The 23,029-nt window shown below is 42.8% G+C and overlaps 1 gene segment (V, D, J or C); it reads right to left on the reverse strand.

The window, feature by feature from the left end:
• Positions 1–3,039: 3,039 nt before the first annotated feature.
• Positions 3,040–23,029, reverse strand: part of LOC137373105 (Ig kappa chain V region Mem5-like) — a 71,651-nt gene continuing 51,661 nt past the window's right edge. The window contains 2 exon segments of the V gene segment in view: positions 3,040–3,985; positions 8,009–8,039. Of these exon segments, the coding sequence occupies positions 3,657–3,985; positions 8,009–8,039 (360 nt within the window).

A 23,029-nucleotide genomic window follows, 5' to 3' on the forward strand; every position in this document is an offset into this window, starting at 1 on the left:
AGCACTGGGTAACACATCCACACTCAGAGACACACACCTACAGACAGTACTGGGGAACGCACCCACTCTCAGAGACACACGCTGACAGACTGTACTGGGTAATACACCCACACTCAGAGACACACACCGACAGACAGTACTGGGTGACACACCTACACTCAGAGACACACACCTACAGACAGTACTGGGGAACGCACCCACTCTCAGAGACACACACCTGCAGACAGTCCTGGGTAACACACCCACACTCAGAGACACTCACCTACAGACAGTACTGGGTAATACACCCACATTCAGAGACACACAACTACAGACAGTACTGGGTAACACACCCACACTCAGAGACACACACCTACAGACAGCACTGGGGAACGCATCCACTCTCTGAGACACACACCTACAGACAGTACTGGGTAACACACCCACACTCAGAGACACACACCGACAGACAGTACTGGGTAACACACCCACACTCAGAGACACTCACCTACAGACAGTACTGTGTAATACACCCACAGTCAGAGACACACACCGACAGACAGTACTGGGTAACACACCTACACTCAGAGACACACACCAACAGACAGTACTGGGGAACGCACCCACTCTCAGAGACACTCACCTGCAGACAGTACTGGGTAACACATCCAGACTCAGAGACACACACCTACAGACAGTACTGGGTAATACACCCACATTCAGAGACACACACCTACAGACAGTACTGAGTAACACACCCACACTCAGAGACACACACCTACAGACAGTACTGGGTAACACACCCACACTCAGAGACACACACCTACAGACAGTACTGGGTAACACACCCACACTCAGAGACACACACCTACAGACAGTACTGGGTAATACACCCACACTCAGAGACACACACCTACAGACAGTACTGGGTAACACACCCACACTCAGAGACACACACCTACAGACAGTACTGGGTAACACACCCACACTCAGAGACACACACCTACAGACAGTACTGGGTAATGCACCCACACTCAGAGACACACACCTACAGACAGTACTGGGGAACGCACCCACTCTCAGAGACACACACCTGCAGACAGTCCTGGGTAACACACCCACACTCAGAGACACTCACCTACAGACAGTACTGGGTAATACACCCATATTCAGAGACACACACCTACAGACAGCACTGGGGAACGCACCCACTCTCAGAGACACTCACCTACAGACAGTCCTGGGTAATACACCCACATTCAGAGACACACACCGACAGACAGTACTGGGTAACACATCCACACTCAGAGACACTCACCTACAGACAGTACTGGGTAACACACCCACACTCAGAGACACACACCTACAGACAGTACTGGGGAACGCACCCACTCTCAGAGACACTCACCTGCAGACAGTCCTGGGTAACACACCCACACTCAGAGACACACACTGACATACAGTACTGGGTAACACACCCACATTCAGAGACACTCACTGACAGACAGTACTGGGTAACACATCCACATTCAGAGACACTCACCTACAGACAGTACTGGGTAATACACCTACACTCAGAGACACACACCGACAGACAGTACTGGGTGACACACCTACACTCAGAGACACACACCTACAGACAGTACTGGGGAACGCACCCACTCTCAGAGACACACACCTACAGACAGTACTGGGTAACACATCCACACTCAGAGACACGCACCTACAGACAGTACTGGGTAACACACCCACACTCAGAGACACACACCTGCAGACAGTACTGGGTAATACACCCACACTCAGAGACACACACCTACAGACAGTACTGGGGAACGCACCCACTCTCAGAGACACACACCTGCAGACAGTCCTGGGTAACACACCCACACTCAGAGACACACACTGACAGACAGTACTGGGTAACACACCCACATTCAGAGACACTCACTGACAGACAGTACTGGGTAACACATCCACACTCAGAGACACGCACCTGCAGACAGTACTGGGTAACACACCCACACTCAGAGACACACACCTACAGACAGTACTGGGTAACACACCCACATTCAGAGACACTCACTGACAGACAGTACTGGGTAACACATCCACACTCAGAGACACGCACCTACAGACAGTACTGGGTAACACACCCACACTCAGAGACACACACCTACAGACAGTACTGGGTAAAACACCCACACTCAGAGACACACACCTACAGACAGTACTGGGTGACACACCCACACTCAGAGACACACACCTACAGACAGTACTGGGTGAGACACCCATACTCAGAGACACACACCTACAGACAGCACTGGGTGACACACCCACACTCAGAGACACTCACCTACAGACAGTACTGGGTAACACACCCACACTCAGAGACACACACCTACAGACAGTACTGGGTAACACACCCACACTCAGAGACACACACCTACAGACAGTACTGGGTAACACACCCATACTCAGAGACACACACCTACAGACAGTACTGGGTAACACCCCCACACTCAGAGACACTCACCTACAGACAGTACTGGGTAACAGTCACACCCACACTCAGGGTCATGTACACAATGATACCCTGACTGCTCCTCTCTCTAAACTGAGACCTCACTTGGTTCAGTTTTGTACTGTTACCATGAGGCATTGGTTAAGGTGGGAGAAATGAACATTGTGAGTGTGGCCTCCAGCCCTGAGATTGTCCCAGGCTCATTTCAGGTATTGCTCAGCAGTCAGCACAGAGTGCACAGTGCGATCCCACCAGCTGGGGCTACACCAACACCTCCAGTGTGAAGAGTGATGTGTGAATGCTGGGATTGTGATGATTTAATTCCAGCTGCTTTCAGTTTCTGTTTTTAATCTTGTAATCTCAAGGGATTTGAGATAAAACTGATCATTTTAATATGATTTACAATTGGCTATGAATCAATTCTGCTTCTGACATGTTATTGATTGACAGGTCAACCAGCCAATCATCAGATTCACTTGCTGAAATGCAGCCAATCAGCTGACAGGAAGGTGGGACATTTCCAAAGCACTCCCAAGACATTTACTGAATATTCTTAATGTTTATTACCTTTTACTGATTTACATTTACAGAAAAAAGACTTGAATAAACAGCCCAGCGAGAGGTAGCTGGAGAAATTCACAGGGAGAATGGAGGTTTATTAAAACAGTTGTGGAGATTTTCTCAATAACATGAGAATCCTGTCGCTTTAAACAGAGACTAAACTTTAAATTGTAACTGCAGAGTGAGCAGGAAGGAGGTCTGGTTTACTGAGCGGCGAATTCTGAGGTTCACATTATTTTAGCTCAGCTGACAGTCTTCAGCATCTTAGAGAGGTTTTACTTGGCATCACGAGTCTACATTGTCCAATCAAACACTCCCAGGGCAGGTCCAGTACGGGTTAGATACAGAGTAAAGCTCCGTCTACATTGTCCAATCAAATACTCCCAGGGCAGGTACAGTACGGGTGAGATACAGAGTAAAGCTCCCTCTACACTGTCCCAATTTCGAGCCTTAACCCCTGATCCTCAGAAGTGTCTCAGACCCAGTCACGAGAAGGAAGAGAGTTGAAATTCCGTGTTGAAAATGACCTTTATCCTCCCAGCTCACCCCTGTTATATTTAAAGTTGTGTCTCCTCTGCGGACTGTCTCTAACACTCTACACACATTCTGATCTGCTCACACTCTTACTGAGGGGAGAGGAGAGGGTCTCATGGATCAGGGCACAGGAGAAGCGGGCGTTGGACTCCCAGTCAGAGCCAGAGAGGGTCAGCAGGCTGCTGACACTGTAGGTGCTATCCGAAGCTCGCAGGTAGTTGCTGGTCTGAACCCCGGCCGAAATGGCTGCACCGTCCTTCTTCCACTCTACCCCCACTTCATCGGGATAGAAGTGATCGGCAAGGCACACCAGGGTGGCAGTGCCCTTGGCCTTGACCTCCTCCTCCGAGGGGGGCAGCAGGGTCAGTGTGGGTTGAGACTTCTCTCGGCCTGAAAGAGAAGAGAAAAACTGTTAATCACTGCATGTTTGTGTGCTCGGTGTATATATTTGTGTGTTGTGGGTATATGTGTTCTTTGTGCATTTTTGCATATTCTGTGTATATCTGTGTTTCCTGTGTGTATATTTGTGTGTTCTGTGTGTGTATTTATGTGTTCTATATATATTTGTGTGTTCTATAAATATTTATGTATTCTGAGTATATATTTATTTGTTCTGTGTATATGTGTGTGTTCTGCATATTGTTACAAGAGATTTATTTTTGTACTAAAATCTTAGAATTCTGTGTGTTTTTAAAAATTGAAAACAGGATTTCCAGTGGACATGGACACCTGCAACTAGCTGAAATTTTTGGATGTTGACTTTGTATACAAGAATAGGAAAAGCAAACCGTTTCAAGGAAGCCTGCCAAGGGGTTTTTGACCTCCTCAGAGCATCACTTTGAATGACAGTGGATACTCTATGTCTGGTCATGTGATTGGCTCAGGAAGGTTTACTGTCACTTCAGACCCTTTTAAAATCCAATGAGTTAGACAAAAAGCAGGCATTTGAAATTTGGTTGCTGATCTGCCTTGAGATCAAAGTTGAAGACCAAAAAAGACCTCTCTCTGTAAAGGAAACTTGCATCTCTTGAAAAGAAACCCTGCATTTGAAAGGTGGCAGATTCCGATTGCCTCCTGTCTCTGAAGAATTCCTGCATCCAGCATGGTTCCTGTTGCCTGCTGTGTTTTGGGAAATCCTGGAACCTGAAGAAAGCTTCTACTGCAATACTGCTGCTGTGAGCCCTCAGCAGACCTGTTGCTACACCCCTGCCAAAAGTCCTGTGTGACGCCTACTGTAGCCGAATTGCCCTGAACGCCGACCCATCACAGACTGTTCATCAACTTCTCCTGGAGAGACTTTGAGTGGCATCCGACTATTCAACTCTGGGACACCTCATTCAACTGAAGAACTTCATATCAAGAACGTGACAAACTGATTTATTTTATTTTTCCTTCTATTCCTAAGAAACAGCTGTGACCCGTGAAGAAGTGGGACTGAATTAATATTTATTTCTTCCACCTTGGTCGGAACAATATATATTATTTTGTTCTTCGTGTATTTGTGTGCTCTTTGTGTATTTATGTGTTTCAGTGTATATTTGCATTATCTGTGCATTTTTGTGTTCTATGTCTATGCTTCTGTGTTCTCTATATATTTTTGTAAATTCTGTGTTCATATTTGTGTGTTCTGTGTGTTTATATTTCTGTGCTGTGTGTTTGTGTATTCTGTGTTTATTTGTATGTTTTGAGTCTATTTGAGTGGTCTATGTGTATATTCGTCTGTGTCTCTCTGTGGGTGTTTCTACATTGGAATTCACATTGGATAACAGACAGCTGGGTTGATGAACTCCTGTTTGTGTTTAACCATTAGAGGTGAGAACCATTAATTCTTGATTTCCTTCTGTTTTGCCTAGCTTGCTAAGGTTAGTCTAAATATAAATACATTGAATCATTTGATGTTCAGATGGTTAAATCGTGTTGGACAGTTTTTTAAATCTGTAATGAAGGGTTACCACAAATTCAGCACTGAAATGGTTATAGTAAGAGTGTTTGAAGACTCAGTGTCCCTTTAAGACACTGTTAACCTGACAGGAAGCTCGAACTATAGATCAGTCCATCTGGAGGAAACAGGCTCAGTGTTAACAAATCTCAGATCACACATACACATCGGGAGAACTTTCTCCGGAACACTGGAACAGACTTGTCTCAACACACTTCAGAAATAACAACAACCAAAACAATAACTTGTATTTATATGTTCAGTGATTGCTTTTAAGAATAATGTACCTTTAAGATCTTTGTATGCTAATGAGGTGAGCACCACTATTTGAGATCTTCAACAGCCAGATCTCCACATACCTCATTCATGTTGCATCAGACAACATAAAAAGCTTCTCATTACATGGTGGCAGCTGTGGTGTATAGCGCCTTTAATCTCATTAAGCATTTAAAACATCTCAATGTGCTTCACAGGAGCATTATAAAACAGAAATATGACACTGAGCCACAAATGGAGATAAAGGAGGAAAGTGAGGTAGATGATGAGCAGATGAGCTGAGCAGGGACACAGTCGTGTGATGTTACTGCGGTGGAAATAGGGGGTCTTAGTGATGGCCGGAACATGAGGTCAGAAATATGACACCAAGGCTGTGAACAGTCTGGTTTAGTCTCAGACGGGGGGAAGGATGGAGGGATGGAGAAGGGTTGGATGACGTGGGGGAGGATGGAGGGATGGAGAAGGGTTGGGTGTCAGTGTAGAAGGTTCTAGATGTCATTTAAAACCTTCCTGCCCAGCACTGGGGTGAGGTCAAGGGTGAGGCTATAATTAGTCTCAGTGCACTGGGGTCAGGCAGGGTCACTGCTCCGAATGATCCCATGACCCCTGGAAGGTGAGAGTGTGCGGACAATGGGCGAGGGTCAGGATCAGGAGCCTCCAACCTCAAAGAAAGACTTGCATTTCTATAGCGCCTGTCACCACCTCAGCATATCTTCAAGTATTTTACAGCCAACTGTTCACAGTAAGATCCCAGACAGCTGAGTGATACTGAGCAGATAATCTGATTTTTAATGGTGTTGGTTGAGTGATAAACATTGTCCAGGACACCGGGGAGAACTCCCCTGCTCTTCTAATAGTGCAGTGGGATCCTTTACATTCACCTGAGAGGGCAGACGTCAGTTTGTCTCATCTGAAAGACAGCACCTCTGACAGTGCAGCATTCCCTCAATACTGCACTGCAGTGTCAGCCTGGATTATGTGCTCCAGTCTCTGGAGTGGGACCTGAAGCCACGACATTCTGACTCAGAGGTGAGAGTGTTACCCACTGAGACAACACTAAAACCTCACAGTCGAATAGCCTGCCATTCTCAACCTCCCGGCTCACACTTGGAGGAATGAGGCCACTTGGGGAGGGTGGAGCTGTGCCCCAGCCAGAGATAGTGCCTTCAGGAGAGAGATGGAGAGCAGATTACGGGAGGCCTGTAGTCTAGAGGGGTGACATTTAACCAGTCGATGGCAGGTGCTGAGCCCTTTCCCCGTAAGTATTATGTAAGTCGATGGGGAAAGTGGGAGGGGCACTAGAGTAACACCTTTGTTGCTGCTGAAACTCTTGCTATCTGCTCAGTCATGTCTAATAAACACACAGACAAATCAGACAAACATTAGTCAGTTTTCTGTGGATTTTCTGCTGGGTTCAGCTTTAATCAACAGGGTATTGTGGGAGCTCCCGGTTAATAAAAAGAAAAGAAAGACTTGTATTTATATCGAGTATTTCACACCTCAGGACCTCCCAAAGTCATTTACAGACAATGAAGGACTTGTTTAAAGAGCAGTCACTGTTGGAATGTAGGAAATGTGGCAGACAATTTGTGCACAGCAAGATCCCACAAACAGCAATGAGGTAAATGAGCATTTTTAGCAATGTCGGTTCAGAGATAAATTTTGGCCTGAACTTCACCCAAAGAGAAAGCAACTGAGAGTCTCCCCAAAACCCTGGAACACTGAAGCCACTGGATTGGGAGCCCTGCTGTCACTGTTTGTCATCAGAACTTTGACAAGAGATAAGCAGGGAGTGGACAGAACAGAGTTAAAGCTGGGGGAGGTGGGACCTCGGTGTCTCACTGTGCTGGTGCTGAGATCAGTTATATCAGAGACTGTGACAGAGACCCAGAGCTCACACTGAGACTGGCAGGAATCTAGTGAGGGATTTCACTCCATGGAGCAGGAATGTGACCACAGTCTGCAAACGTCCAGATCTCCTCTACACACTCGGTAAAAGTTGGTTACTTATATCTTGTTGGTTAAAGGGGGAATGTAACTAAAGAAATACAGCTGGGCACCCTGTTATACACAGTGCTCTTCAATGAACCATTTCATTGACTGCAGCTCCTTACTAACACCTTCCACTATTCAGCATTTGTGTTTTAGAATGTTTCAGTATTTAAAGGATTAGTAACGGAGGATTGAGGTTTACTTACTCAGTCTGAGCTTGGTTCCTTTACCAAACGTTAACCACACTGACAGCTTCCAGTGCAGGGGCTGTACAATATCCTCTGCTCTGTGTTTCACTCACTCACTCTCACACTCTCTCTGTCTTTCACTGTCACTGTGTCTCTCTCTCTCTGTCTGTATTTGTGTGTGTGTGTGTGTCTCTCTTTCTCTCTCTCTGTGTTTCCTTCCCTGTGTGTGCCTCTGTGTGTGTGTCTGTCTCTCTGTCTGTATTTGTGTGTGTGTCTCTCTCTGTGTTTCCTTCTCGGTGTGTGCCTCTGTGTGTGTGTCTCTCTCTGTCTGTATTTGTGTGTGTGTCTCTCTCTGTGTTTCCTTCTCGGTGTGTGCCTCTGTGTGTGTGTCTCTCTCTGTCTGTATTTGTGTGTGTGTCTCTCTCTGTGTTTCTTTCTCGGTGTGTGCCTCTGTGTGTGTGTCTGTCTCTCCGTCTGTATTTGTGTGTGTGTCTCTCTCTGTGTTTACTTCCCGGTGTGTGCCTCTGTGTGTGTGTCTGTCTCTCCGTCTGTATTTGTGTGTGTGTCTCTCTCTGTGTTTCCTTCCCTGTGTGTGCCTCTGTGTGTGTGTCTCTCTCTCTCTGTATTTGTGTGTGTATGTGTGTGTGTGTGTCTCTCTTTCTCTCTCTCTGTGTTTCCTTCCCTGTGTGTGCCTCTGTGTGTGTGTCTCTCTCTGTCTGTATTTGTGTGTGTGTCTCTCTCTGTGTTTCCTTCCCTGTGTGTGCCTCTCTTTGTCTGTATTTGTGTGTGTGTCTCTCTCTGTGTTTCCTTCTCGGTGTGTGCCTCTGTGTGTGTGTCTGTCTCTCCGTCTGTATTTGTGTGTGTCTCTCTCTGTGTTTACTTCCCGGTGTGTGCCCCTGTGTCTCTCTCTCTCTTCGGGTAAGAATGGATCTGACCCAGATAAATTGGAGAACTGTAACTGAACAATGGGCTGCTTTTAAAGAAGAGATAGTTCGGGCAAAACCAAGGTGTATTTCCACGAAGGGGAAACGTGGGGCAAACAAATCCAGAGCTCCCTGGATGACAAAAGAGACAGAGGTTAAGATAAAGAAGAAAAAGTCTGCTTATGATAAATGTCAGGTGGATTTTCTTTTGTTATTTGATCATGGGATATGGGCGTCACTGGCTAGGCCAGCATTTATTGCCCATCCCTAATTGCCCACTGAAGGCATTTAAGAGTCAACCACATTGCTGTGGGTCTGGAGTCACATGAAGGCCAGACCAGGTAAGGCCTGCAGATTTCCTTCCCTGAAGGACATTAGTGAACCAGATGGGTTTTTACAACAATCGACAATGGTTTCATGGTCACCATTCCACCAGCTTTTAATTCCAGATTTATTAATTGAATTCAAATTTCACTATCTGCCATGGTGGGATTCAAACACATGTCCCCAGAACGGCACAGTGGCGCAGTGGTTAGCACCGCAGCCTCACAGCTCCAGCGACCCGGGTTCAATTCTGGGTACTGCCTGTGTGGAGTTTGCAAGTTCTCTCTGTGTCTGCGTGGGTTTCCTCCGGGTGCTCCGGTTTCCTCAAACATGCCAAAGACTTGCAGATTGATAGGTAAATTGGCCATTAGCAATTGCCCCTAGTATAGGTAGGTGGTAGGGAAATTTGGGTACAGGTGAGGATGTGGTAGGAATATGGAATTAGTGTAGGATTAGTATAAATGGGTGGTTGATGGTCGGCACAGACTCGGTGGGCCGAAGGGCCTGTTTCAATGCTGTATCTCTAAAAAAAAAATTAGCCTGGGCCTCTGGATTACTGGTCAAGTGACATTACCACTACACCATCACCTCCCCCTACAATCGAGAACTAGGCTGAATGTAGAAGGCTCAGAGGGGAATTTAAAAGGCAAAGGGAAGAAAAGAGAGAGTATGAAAAGAGACTGGCAGCTAATACAATAGTGGATCTAATAGTCTTGTATCGGCATGTATATAGTAAAAGAGTGGTAAAAGGAGTAGTGGGGCGATTAGGGACCAAAAAGGGGATTTACACATGGAGGTAGGAGCATGGCTGAGGTATGAAATGAATACTTTCCATCTGTCTTTATCAAGGGAGAAGATGCTGCACAGGTCATAGTGAAAGAGAAGGTAATTCAGACACCAGATGGGTTTAAAATTGATAAAGAGGAGTTATTGGATAGGCTGTCTGTACTTAAAGTGGATTAAACACCAGGACCGGATGAGATACTGAGGGAGTGAGAGTGGAAATTGCAGAGCCACTGGCCATAATTTTACAGTCTTCGTTAAACTCAGGGATGGTGGCAGAGAATTGGAGAATTGTAAATGTGACACCCTTGTTCAAAAAAAGGGTGTAAAGATAAGCCCAGCAATGTCAAGCCAGTCAGTTTAACCTCAGTGGTGGGGAAACTTCTAGAAAGAATAATTCGGGACAAGATTAATAGTCACATGGACAAGTGCAAGTTAGTTAAGGAAAGCCAGCAATGATTTGTTCAGGGCAAATCATGTTTAACTAACTTGTTGGAGTTTTTGATGAGGTAACAGAGAGAGTTGATGAGGGCAATGTTGTTGCTGTTGATGTTGTGTACATGGACTTTCAAAAGGTGTTTGACACAGTGCCACACAACAGACTGGTGAGCAAAGTTATAGCTCATGGAATAAAAGGGACAGTAGCAACATGGATACAAAATTGGCTGACTGACAGGAAAAAGAGAGTAGTTAATGGATGTTTTTCAGGCTGGAGGAAGGATTGTAGTGGAGTTCCTCAGGGATCAGTGTTGGGATCCTTGCTTTTCCTAATATATATTAATGACCTAAACCTTGGTGTGCAGGGCACAATTTCAAAATTTGCAGAAGATACAAAACTTGGAAGTATTGTGAACTGTGAGGAAGATAGTGTAGAACTTCAAAAGGATACGGACAGGTTGGTGGAATGGGCTGACAAGTGGCAGATGAAATTTAAATGCAGAGAAGGGTGATGTGGTAGAGAGAATGCGGAGAGACAATATAAAATAAAGGGTATAATTCTAAAGGGGGTTCAGGAGCATAGGGACCTAAGTGTATATGTGCGGACGTCATTGAAGGTGGCAGGACAGGTTGAGAGAGAGGATAATAAAGCATACAGTATCCTGGGCTTTATTAATAGGGGCACAGAGTACAAGAGCAAGGAGGTTATGTTAAATTTGTATAAAACACTAGTTCAGCCTCAACTGGAGGACTGTGTCCAGTTCTGGGTGCCACAATTTAGGAAGGAAGTGAAGGCATTAGAGAGGGTGCAGAAAGGATTCACAAGAATCGGTCCAGGGATAGTTATGTGGATAAATTGGAGAAGCTGGGACTGTTTCCTTGGAGATGAGAAGGTTGAGAGGGGATTTGATAGGGGTATTCAAAATCATTAGGGCTCTGGACAGAGTAGATAGGGAGAAACTATTACCATTGGTGGAAGGATCGAGAACCAGACGGCACAGATGTAAGGTAATTGGCAAAAGATGCAATGGTGACATGAGGAGAAACTTTTTCACACAGCGAGTAGTTCGGATCTGGAATGCACTGCCTGAGAGTGTGGTGGAGGCATGTTCAATTGATGCATTCAAAAGGGAATTGGATTATTCTCCTAAAAGGAAGGATATGCAGGATGACGGGGAGAAGGTGCCGGAGTGTCACGAGGTGAATTGCTCTTTCAGAGATCCAGCACAGAAATGATGGCCTGAATGGCCTTCTTCTGTGCTGTAACCATTCTATAATTCTATCATTGTTTTTCAAAGTCTGTATTTGTCTCTCATTGCCTGCGTGTCTCCCGTTGTGTGTGTGTGGATGTGTCTCTTTCCTTCTGTCTCTCTCTCAATGTCTGCGTGCATGTCTCTGTGCCTCTACGCATATCTCCCTGTCCCTCTCCCACCTTCTCTCACTCATTCTGTCTCTCCCTTGGTCTGTATCTCTCTCACACTCTGCCTCTCACTGTTTCTGTGTCTTGCTGTGTCTAAGCTGCATGCAGCAGTGCTCGGGAGAGTTGGAATCCCAATTCAATGAAAACATTTTCAGCATCTCTTCATAAGTGCACATGGAGTGTTCGAGGAACAACTTAAGCCTTCAATGAGCAGTGGGCACCACAGGGGCAGGGGGGTGTAGTGGACAGTGAACATAATGTCATGGTTTAATTTGATCAGTTTACGTTCTTCATTAATTATATTACATATATAACTGTGGGATGTGTCAGTTCAGGAGGTGGGACCGTGTGTCCATTATTATATATTATATATAACTGTGGGACGTGTCAGTACAGGAGGTGGGACTGTGTGTCCATTATTATATATTATATATAACTGTGAGATGTGTCAGTCCAGGAGGTGGGACTGTGTGTCCATTATTATATATTATATATAACTGTGGGACGTGTCAGTACAGGAGGTGGGACTGTGTGTCCATTATTATATATTATATATAACTGTGAGATGTGTCAGTCCAGGAGGTGGGACTGTGTGCCCATTATTATATATTATATATAACTGTGGGATGTGTCAGTCCAGGAGGTGGGACTGTGTGTCCATTATTATATATTATATACAACTGTGGGATGTGTCAGTCCAGGAGGTGGGATTGTGTGTCCATTGTTATATATTATATATAACTGTGGGATGTGTCAGTCCAGGAGGTGGGACTGTGTGTCCATTATTTTATATGATATATAACTGTGGGATGTGTCAGTCCAGGAGGTGGGACTGTGTGTCCATTATTATATATTATATATAACTGTGGGATGTGTCAGTCCAGGAGGTGGGACTGTGTGTCCATTATTATATATGATATATAACTGTGGGATGTGTCAGTCCAGGAGGTGGGACTGTGTGTCCATCATTATATATTATATATAACTGTGGCATGTGTCAGTCCAGGAGGTGGGACTGTGTGTCCATTATTTTATATGATATATAACTGTGGGATGTGTCAGTTCAGGAGGTGGGAGCGTGTGTCCATTATTATATATTATATATAACTGTGGGACGTGTCAGTCCAGGAGGTGGGACTGTGTGTCCATTATTATATATTATATATAACTGTGGGATGTGTCAGTCCAGGAGGTGGGACTGTGTGTCCATTATTATATATTATATATAACTGTGGGACGTGTCAGTCCAGGAGGTGGGACTGTGTGTCCATTATTATATATTATATATAACTGTGGGATGTGTCAGTATGCAGGAGGTGGGACTGTGTGTCCATTATTATATATTATATATAGCTGTGGGATGTGTCAGTACAGGAGGTGAGACTGTGTGTCCATTATTATATATTATATATAACTGTGGGATGTGTCAGTATACAGGAGGTGGGACTGTGTGTCCATTATTATATATTATATATAGCTGTGGGATGTGTCAGTACAGGAGGTGAGACTGTGTGTCCATTATTATGTATTATATATAACTGTGGGATGTGTCAGTCCAGAAGGTGAGACTGTGTGTCCATTATTATATATTATATATAACTGTGGGATGTGTCAGTGCAGGAGGTGGGACCGTGTGTCCATTATTATATATTATATATAACTGTGGGATGTGTCAGTCCAGGAGGTGGGACTGTGTGTCCATTATTTTATATTGTATATAACTGTGGGACGTGTCAGTACAGGAGGTGGGACTGTGTGTCCATTATTATATATTACATATAACTGTGGGATGTGTCAGTCCAGGAGGTGGGACTGTGTGTCCATTATTATGTATTATATATCACTGTGGGAAGTGTCAGTATACAGGAGGTGGGACTGTGTGTCCACTATTATATATTATATATAGCTGTGGGATGTGTCAGTACAGGAGGTGGGACTGTGTGTCCATTATTATATATTATATATAACTGTGGGATGTGTCAGTCCAGGAGGTGGGACTGTGTGTCCATTATTATATATTATATATAACTGTGGGATGTGTCAGTCCAGAAGGTGAGACTGTGTGTCCATTATTATATATTATATATAACTGTGGGATGTGTCAGTCCAGGAGGTGGGACTGTGTGTCCATTATTTTATATTGTATATAACTGTGGGACGTGTCAGTCCAGGAGGTGGGACTGTGTGTCCTTTATTATATATTATATATAAATGTGGGATGAGTCAGTACAGGAGGTGGGACCGTGTGTCCATTATTATATATTATATATAACTGTGGGATGTGTCAGTCCAGGAGGTGGGACTGTGTGTCCTTTATTATATATGATATATATAAATGTGGGACGTGTCAGTACAGGAGGTGGGACTGTGTGCCCATTATTATATATTACATATAACTGTGGGATGTGTCAGTCCAGGAGGTGGGACTGTGTGTCCATTATTATATATTATATATAAATGTGGGACATGTCAGTACAGGAGGTGGGACTGTGTGCCCATTATTATATATTACATATAACTGTGGGATGTGTCAGTCCAAGAGGTGGGACTGTGTGTCCATTATTATATATTATATATAACTGTGGGATGTGTCAGTACAGGAGGTGGGACCGTGTGTCCATTATTATATATTATATATAAATGTGGGATGTGTCACGACAGGAGGTGGGACTGTGTGTCCATTATTATATATTCTATATAACTGTGGGATGTGTCAGTGCAGGAGGTGGGACCGTGTGTCCATTATTATATATTAAATATAACTGTGGGATGTGTCAGTAGAGGAGGTGAGACTGCGTGTCCATTATTATATATTATATATACCTGTGGGATGTGTCAGTGCAGGAGGTGGGACCGTGTGTCCATTATTATATATTACATATAACTGTGGGATGTGTCAGTGCAGGAGGTGAGACTGCGTGTCCATTATTATATATTATATATAACTGTGGGATGTGTCAGTCCAGGAGGTGGGACTGTGTGTCCATTATTATATATTATATATAACTGTGGGATGTGTCAGTCCAGGAGGTGGGACTGTGTGTCCATTATTATATATTATATATAACTGTGGGATGTGTTAGTCCAGGAGGTGGGACTGTGTGTCCATTATTATATATTATATATAACTGTGGGATGTGTCAGTATACAGGAGGTGGGACTGTGTGTCCATTATTATATATTATATATAGCTGTGGGATGTGTCAGTACAGGAGGTGGGACCGTGTGTCCATTATTATATATTACATATAACTGTGGGATGTGTCAGTCCAGGGGGTGGGACTGTGTGTCCATTATTATATATTGTATATAACTGTGGGACGTGTCAGTCCAGGAGGTGGGACTGTGTGTCCATTATTATATATTATATATAACTGTGGGATGTGTCAGTACAGGAGGTGGGACTGTGAGTCCATTGTTTTTTATTATATATATCTGTGGGATGTGTCAGTACAGGAGGTGGGACTGTGTGTCCATTATTATATATTATATATAACTGTGGGATGTGTCAGTATACAGGAGGTGGGACTGTGTGTCCATTATTATATATCATATATAGCTGTGGGATGTGTCAGTACAGGAGGTGAGACTGTGTGTCCATTATTATGTATTATATATAACTGTGGGATGTGTCAGTCCAGAAGGTGAGACTGTGTGTCCATTATTATATATTATATATAACTGTGGGAAGTGTCAGTGCAGGAGGTGGGACCGTGTGTCCATTATTATATATTATATATAACTGTGGGATGTGTCAGTCCAGGAGGTGGGACTGTGTGTCCATTATTTTATATTGTATATAACTGTGGGACGTGTCAGTCCAGGAGGTGGGACTGTGTGTCCATTATTATATATTGTATATAACTGTGGGATGTGTCAGTACAGGAGGTGGGACTGTGAGTCCATTGTTTTTTATTATATATATCTGTGGGATGTGTCAGTACAGGAGGTGGGACTGTGTGTCCATTATTATATATTATATATAACTGTGGGATGTGTCAGTATACAGGAGGTGGGACTGTGTGTCCATTATTATATATTATATATAGCTGTGGGATGTGTCAGTACAGGAGGTGAGACTGTGTGTCCATTATTATGTATTATATATAACTGTGGGATGTGTCAGTCCAGAAGGTGAGACTGTGTGTCCATTATTATATATTATATATAACTGTGGGATGTGTCAGTGCAGGAGGTGGGACCGTGTGTCCATTATTATATATTATATATAACTGTGGGATGTGTCAGTGCAGGAGGTGGGACCGTGTGTCCATTATTATATATTATATATAACTGTGGGATGTGTCAGTGCGGGAGGTGGGACTGTGTGTCCATTATTTTATATTGTATATAACTGTGGGATGTGTCAGTACAGGAGGTGGGAATGTGTGTCCATTATTATATATTACATATAACTGTGGGATGTGTCAGTCCAGGAGGTGGGACTGTGTGTCCATTATTATATATTATATATAACTGTGGGACGTGTTAGTCCAGGAGGTGGGACTGTGTGTCCTTTATTATATATTATATATAAATGTGGGATGTGTCAGTACAGGAGGTGGGACCGTGTGTCCTTTATTATATATTATATATAAATGTGGGAAGTGTCAGTATACAGGAGGTGGGACTGTGTGTCCACTATTATATATTATATATAACTGTGGGACGTGTTAGTCCAGGAGGTGGGACTGTGTGTCCTTTATTATATATTATATATAAATGTGGGATGTGTCAGTACAGGAGGTGGGACCGTGTGTCCATTATTATATATTATATATAACTGTGGGATGTGTCAGTCCAGGAGGTGGGACTGTGTGTCCTTTATTATATATTATATATAAATGTGGGATGTGTCAGTACAGGAGGTGGGACTGTGTGTCCATTATTATATATTATATATAACTGTGGGATGTGTCAGTACAGGAGGTGGGACTGTGTGCCCATTATTATATATTACATCTAACTGTGGGATGTGTCAGTCCAGGAGGTGGGACTGTGTGTCCTTTATTATATATTATATATAAATGTGGGACGTGTCAGTACAGGAGGTGGGACTGTGTGCCCATTATTATATATTACATATAACTGTGGGATGTGTCAGCCCAGGAGGTGGGACTGTGTGTCCATTATTATATATTATATATAACTGTGGGATGTGTCAGTACAGGAGGTGGGACCGTGTGTCCATTATTATATATTATATATAAATGTGGGATGTGTCACTACAGGAGGTGGGACTGTGTGTCCATTATTATATATTATATATAACTGTGGGATGTGTCAGTGCAGGAGGTGGGACCGTGTGTCCATTATTATATATTACATATAACTGTGGGATGTGTCAGTACAGGAGGTGAGACTGCGTGTCCATTATTATATATTATATATACCTGTGGGATGTGTCAGTGCAGGAGGTGGGACCGTGTGTCCATTATTATATATTACATATAACTGTGGGATGTGTCAGTGCAGGAGGTGAGACTGCGTGTCCATTATTATATATTATATATAACTGTGGGATGTGTCAGTCCAGGAGGTGGGACTGTGTGTCCATTATTATATATTATATATAACTGTGGGATGTGTCAGTCCAGGAGGTGGGACTGTGTGTCCATTATTATATATTATATATAACTGTGGGATGTGTCAGTCCAGGAGGTGGGACTGTGTGTCCATTATTATATATTATATATAACTGTGGGATGTGTCAGTATACAGGAGGTGGGACTGTGTGTCCATTATTATATATTATATATAGCTGTGGGATGTGTCAGTACAGGAGGTGGGACTGTGTGTCCATTATTATATATTACATATAACTGTGGGATGTGTCAGTCCAGGAGGTGGGACTGTGTGTCCATTATTATATATTGTATATAACTGTGGGACTTGTCAGTCCAGGAGGTGGGACTGTGTGTCCATTATTATATATTGTATATAACTGTGGGATGTGTCAGGACAGGAGGTGGGTCAGTGTGTCCATTATTATATATTATATATAACTGTGGGATGTGTCAGTGCAGGAGGTGGGACTGTGAGTCCATTGTTTTTTATTATATATATCTGTGGGATGTGTCAGTACAGGAGGTGGGACTGTGTGTCCATTATTATATATTATATATAACTGTGGGATGTGTCAGGACAGGAGGTGGGTCAGTGTGTCCATTATTATATATTATATATAACTGTGGGATGTGTCAGTGCAGGAGGTGGGACTGTGAGTCCATTATTCTTTATTATATATATCTGTGGGATGTGTCAGAACAGGCGGTGGGACTGTGTGTCCATTATTATATATTATATATAACTGTGGGATGTGTCAGTGCAGGAGGTGAGACTGTGTGTCCATTATTATATATTACATATAACTGTGGGATGTGTCAGTCCAGGAGGTGGGACTGTGTGTCCATTATTATGTATTATATATAACTGTGGGATGTGTCAGTATACAGGAGGTGGGACTGTGTGTCCACTATTATATATTATATATAGCTGTGGGATGTGTCAGTACAGGAGTTGAGACTGTGTGTCCATTATTATGTATTATATATAACTGTGGGATGTGTCAGTCCAGAAGGTGAGACTCTGTGTCCATTATTATATATTATATATAACTGTGGGATGTGTCAGTGCAGGAGGTGGGACCGTGTGTCCATTATTATATATTATATATAACTGTGGGATGTGTCAGTCCAGGAGGTGGGACCGTGTGTCCATTATTTTATATTGTATATAACTGTGGGACGTGTCAGTCCAGGAGGTGGGACAGTGTGTCCTTTATTATATATTATATATAAATGTGGGATGTGTCAGTACAGGAGGTGGGACCGTGTGTCCATTATTATATATTATATATAACTGTGGGATGTGTCAGTCCAGGAGGTGGGACTGTGTGTCCTTTATTATATATTATATATAAATGTGGGACATGTCAGTGCAGGAGGTGGGACTGTGTGCCCATTATTATTTATTACATATAACTGTGGGATGTGTCAGTCCAGGAGGTGTGACTGTGTGTCCTTCATTATATATTATATATAAATGTGGGACGTGTCAGTACAGGAGGTGGGACTGTGTGCCCATTATTATATATTACATATAACTGTGGGATGTGTCAGTCCAGGAGGTGGGACTGTGTGTCCATTATTATATTTTATATATAACTGTAGGATGTGTCAGTACAGGAGGTGGGACCGTGTGTCCATTATTATATATTATATATAAATGTGGGATGTGTCACTACAGGAGGTGGGACTGTGTGTCCATTATTATATATTATATATAACTGTGGGATGTGTCAGTGCAGGAGGTGGGACCGTGTGTCCATTATTATATATTACATATAACTGTGGGATGTGTCAGTACAGGAGGTGAGACTGCGTGTCCATTATTATATATTATATATACCTGTGGGATGTGTCAGTGCAGGAGGTGGGACCGTGTGTCCATTATTATATATTACATATAACTGTGGGATGTGTCATTGCAGGAGGTGAGACTGCGTGTCCATTATTATATATTATATATAACTGTGGGATGTGTCAGTCCAGGAGGTGGGACTGTGTGTCCATTATTATATATTATATATAACTGTGGGATGTGTCAGTCCAGGAGGTGGGACGGTGTGTCCATTATTATATATTATATATAACTGTGGGATGTGTCAGTCCAGGAGGTGGGACTGTGTGTCCATTATTATATATTATATATAACTGTGGGATGTGTCAGTATACAGGAGGTGGGACTGTGTGTCCATTATTATATATTATATATAGCTGTGGGATGTGTCAGTACAGGAGGTGGGACCGTGTGTCCATTATTATATATTACATATAACTGTGGGATGTGTCAGTCCAGGAGGTGGGACTGTGTGTCCATTATTATATATTGTATATAACTGTGGGACGTGTCAGTCCAGGAGGTGGGACTGTGTGTCCATTATTATATATTGTATATAACTGTGGGACGTGTCAGTCCAGGAGGTGGGACTGTGTGTCCATTATTATATATTGTATATAACTGTGGGATGTGTCAGTACAGGAGGTGGGACTGTGAGTCCATTGTTTTTTATTATATATATCTGTGGGATGTGTCAGTACAGGAGGTGGGACTGTGTGTCCATTATTATATATTATATATAACTGTGGGATGTGTCAGGACAGGAGGTGGGTCAGTGTGTCCATTATTATATATTATATATAACTGTGGGATGTGTCAGTGCAGGAGGTGGGACTGTGAGTCCATTATTCTTTATTATATATATCTGTGGGATGTGTCAGTACAGGCGGTGGGACTGTGTGTCCATTATTATATATTATATATAACTGTGGGATGTGTCAGTGCAGGAGGTGGGACTGTGTGTCCATTATTATTTATTATATATAACTGTGGGATGTGTCAGTGCAGGAGGTGGGACTGTGTGTCCATTATTATATATTATATATAACTGTGGTTTGTGTCAGTCCAGGAGGTGAGACGGTGTGTCCATTATTATATATTATATATAACTGTGGGATGTGTCAGTGCAGGTGGTGGGACTGTGTGTCCATTATTATTTATTATATATAACTGTGGGATGTGTCAGTGCAGGAGGTGGGACTGTGTGTCCATTATTATATATTATATATAACAGTGGTTTGTGTCAGTCCAGGAGGTGGGACTGTGTGTCCATTATTATATATTATATATGACTGTGGGATGTGTTAGTACAGGAGGTGGGAACGTGTGTCCATTATTATATATTACATATAACTGTGGAATGTGTCAGTCCAGGAGGTGGGACTGTGTGTCCATTATTATATATTGTATATAACTGTGGGACGTGTCAGTACAGGAGGTGGGACTGTGTGTCCATTATTATATATTATATATAACTGTGGGACGTGTCAGTAATGGAGGTGGGACTGTGTGTCCATTATTATATATTGTATGTAACAGTGGGATGTGTCAGTACAGGAGGTGGGTCAGTGTGTCCATTATTATATATTATATATAACTGTGGGATGTGTCAGTACAGGAGGTGGGACTGTGAGTCCATTATTTTTTATTATATATATCTGTGGGATGTGTCAGTACAGGCGGTGGGACTGTGTGTCCATTATTATATATTATATATAACTGTGGGATGTGTCAGTGCAGGAGGTGGGACTGTGTGTCCATTATTATATATTATATATAACTGTGGGATGTGTCAGTGCAGGAGGTGGGAGTGTGTCCATTATTATTTATTATATATAACTGTGGGATGTGTCAGTCCAGGAGGTGGGACTGTGTGTCCATTATTATATATTGTATATAACTGTGGGACGTGTCAGTCCAGGAGGTGAGACTGTGTGTCCATTATTATATATTGTATATAACTGTGGGACGTGTCAGTACAGGAGGTGGGACTGTCTGTCCATTATTATATATTGTATGTAACTGTGGGAAGTGTCAGTCCAGGAGGTGGGACTGTGTGTCCATTATTATAAATTATATATAACTGTGGGATGTGTCAGTACAGGAGGTGGGACTGCGTGTCCATTATCATATATTATATATAACTGTGGGATGTGTCAGTACAGGAGGTGGGACTGTGAGTCCATTATTTTTTATTATATATATCTGTGGGATGTGTCAGTACAGGCGGTGGGACTGTGTGTCCATTATTATATATTATATATAACTGTGGGATGTGTCAGTCCAGGAGGTGGGACTGTGAGTCCATTATTTTTTATTATATATATCTGTGGGATGTGTCAGTACAGGCGGTGGGACTATGTGTCCATTATTATATATTATATATAACTGTGGGACGTGTCGGTACAGGAGGTGGGACTGTGTGTCCATTATTATATATTATATATAAGTGTGGGATGTGTCAGTACAGGAGGTGGGACTATGTGTCCATTATTATATATTATATATAACTGTGGGACGTGTCGGTACAGGAGGTGGGACTGTGTGTCCATTATTATATATTATATATAGGTGCGGGATGTGACAGTACAGGAGGTGGGACTATGTGTCCATTATTATATATTATATATAACTGTGGGACGTGACAGTACAGGAGTTGGGAGTGTGTGTCCATTATTATATCTTATATATAACTGTGGGACATGTCAGTACAGGAGGTGGGACTGTGTGTCCATTATTATATATTATATATAACTGTGGGACGTGTCAGTACAGGAGATGGGACTGTGTGTCCATTATTATATATTATATATAACTGTGGGAGGTGTCAGTACAGGAGTTGGGACTGTGTGTCCATTATTATATTATATAACTGTGGGACGTGTCAGTACAGGAGGTGGGACTGTGTGTCCATTATTATATATTATATATAACTGTGGGACGTGTCAGTACAGGAGGTGGGACTGTGTGTCCATTATTATATCTTATATATAACTGTGGGACATGTCAGTACAGGAGGTGGGACTGTGTGTCCATTATTATATATTATATATAACTGTGGGACGTGTCAGTACAGGAGGTGGGACTGTGTGTCCATTATTATATATTATATGTAATTGTGGGACGTGTCAGTACAGGAAGTGGGACTGTGTGTCCATTATTATATTATATAACTGTGGGATGTGTCAGTACAGGAGGTGGGACTGTGTGTCCATTATCATACATTATATATAACTGTGGGACGTGTCAGTACAGGAGCTGGGACTGTGTGTCCATTATTATATATTATATATAACAGTGGGATGTGTCAGTACAGGAGGTGGGACTGTGTGTCCATTATTATATTATATAACTGTGGGACATGTCAGTACAGGAGGTGGGACTGTGTGTCCATTATTATATATTATATATAACAGTGGGATGTGTCAGTACAGGAGGTGGGACTGTGTGTCCATTATTATATTATATAACTGTGGGACATGTCAGTACAGGAGGTGGGACTGTGTGTCCATTATTATATTATATAACTGTGGGACATGTCAGTACAGGAGGTGGGACTGTGTGTCCATTATTATATATTATATATAACTGTGGGATGTGTCAGTACAGGAGGTGGGACTGTGTGTCCATTATTATATTATATAACTGTGGGACATGTCAGTACAGGAGGTGGGACTGTGTGTCCATTATTATATTATATAACTGTGGGACATGTCAGTACAGGAGCTGGGACTGTGTGTCCATTATTAT

This window comes from Heterodontus francisci, chromosome 8 (assembly GCF_036365525.1).
Source record: "Heterodontus francisci isolate sHetFra1 chromosome 8, sHetFra1.hap1, whole genome shotgun sequence".
In the NCBI taxonomy this organism is placed as follows: domain Eukaryota; kingdom Metazoa; phylum Chordata; class Chondrichthyes; order Heterodontiformes; family Heterodontidae; genus Heterodontus; species Heterodontus francisci.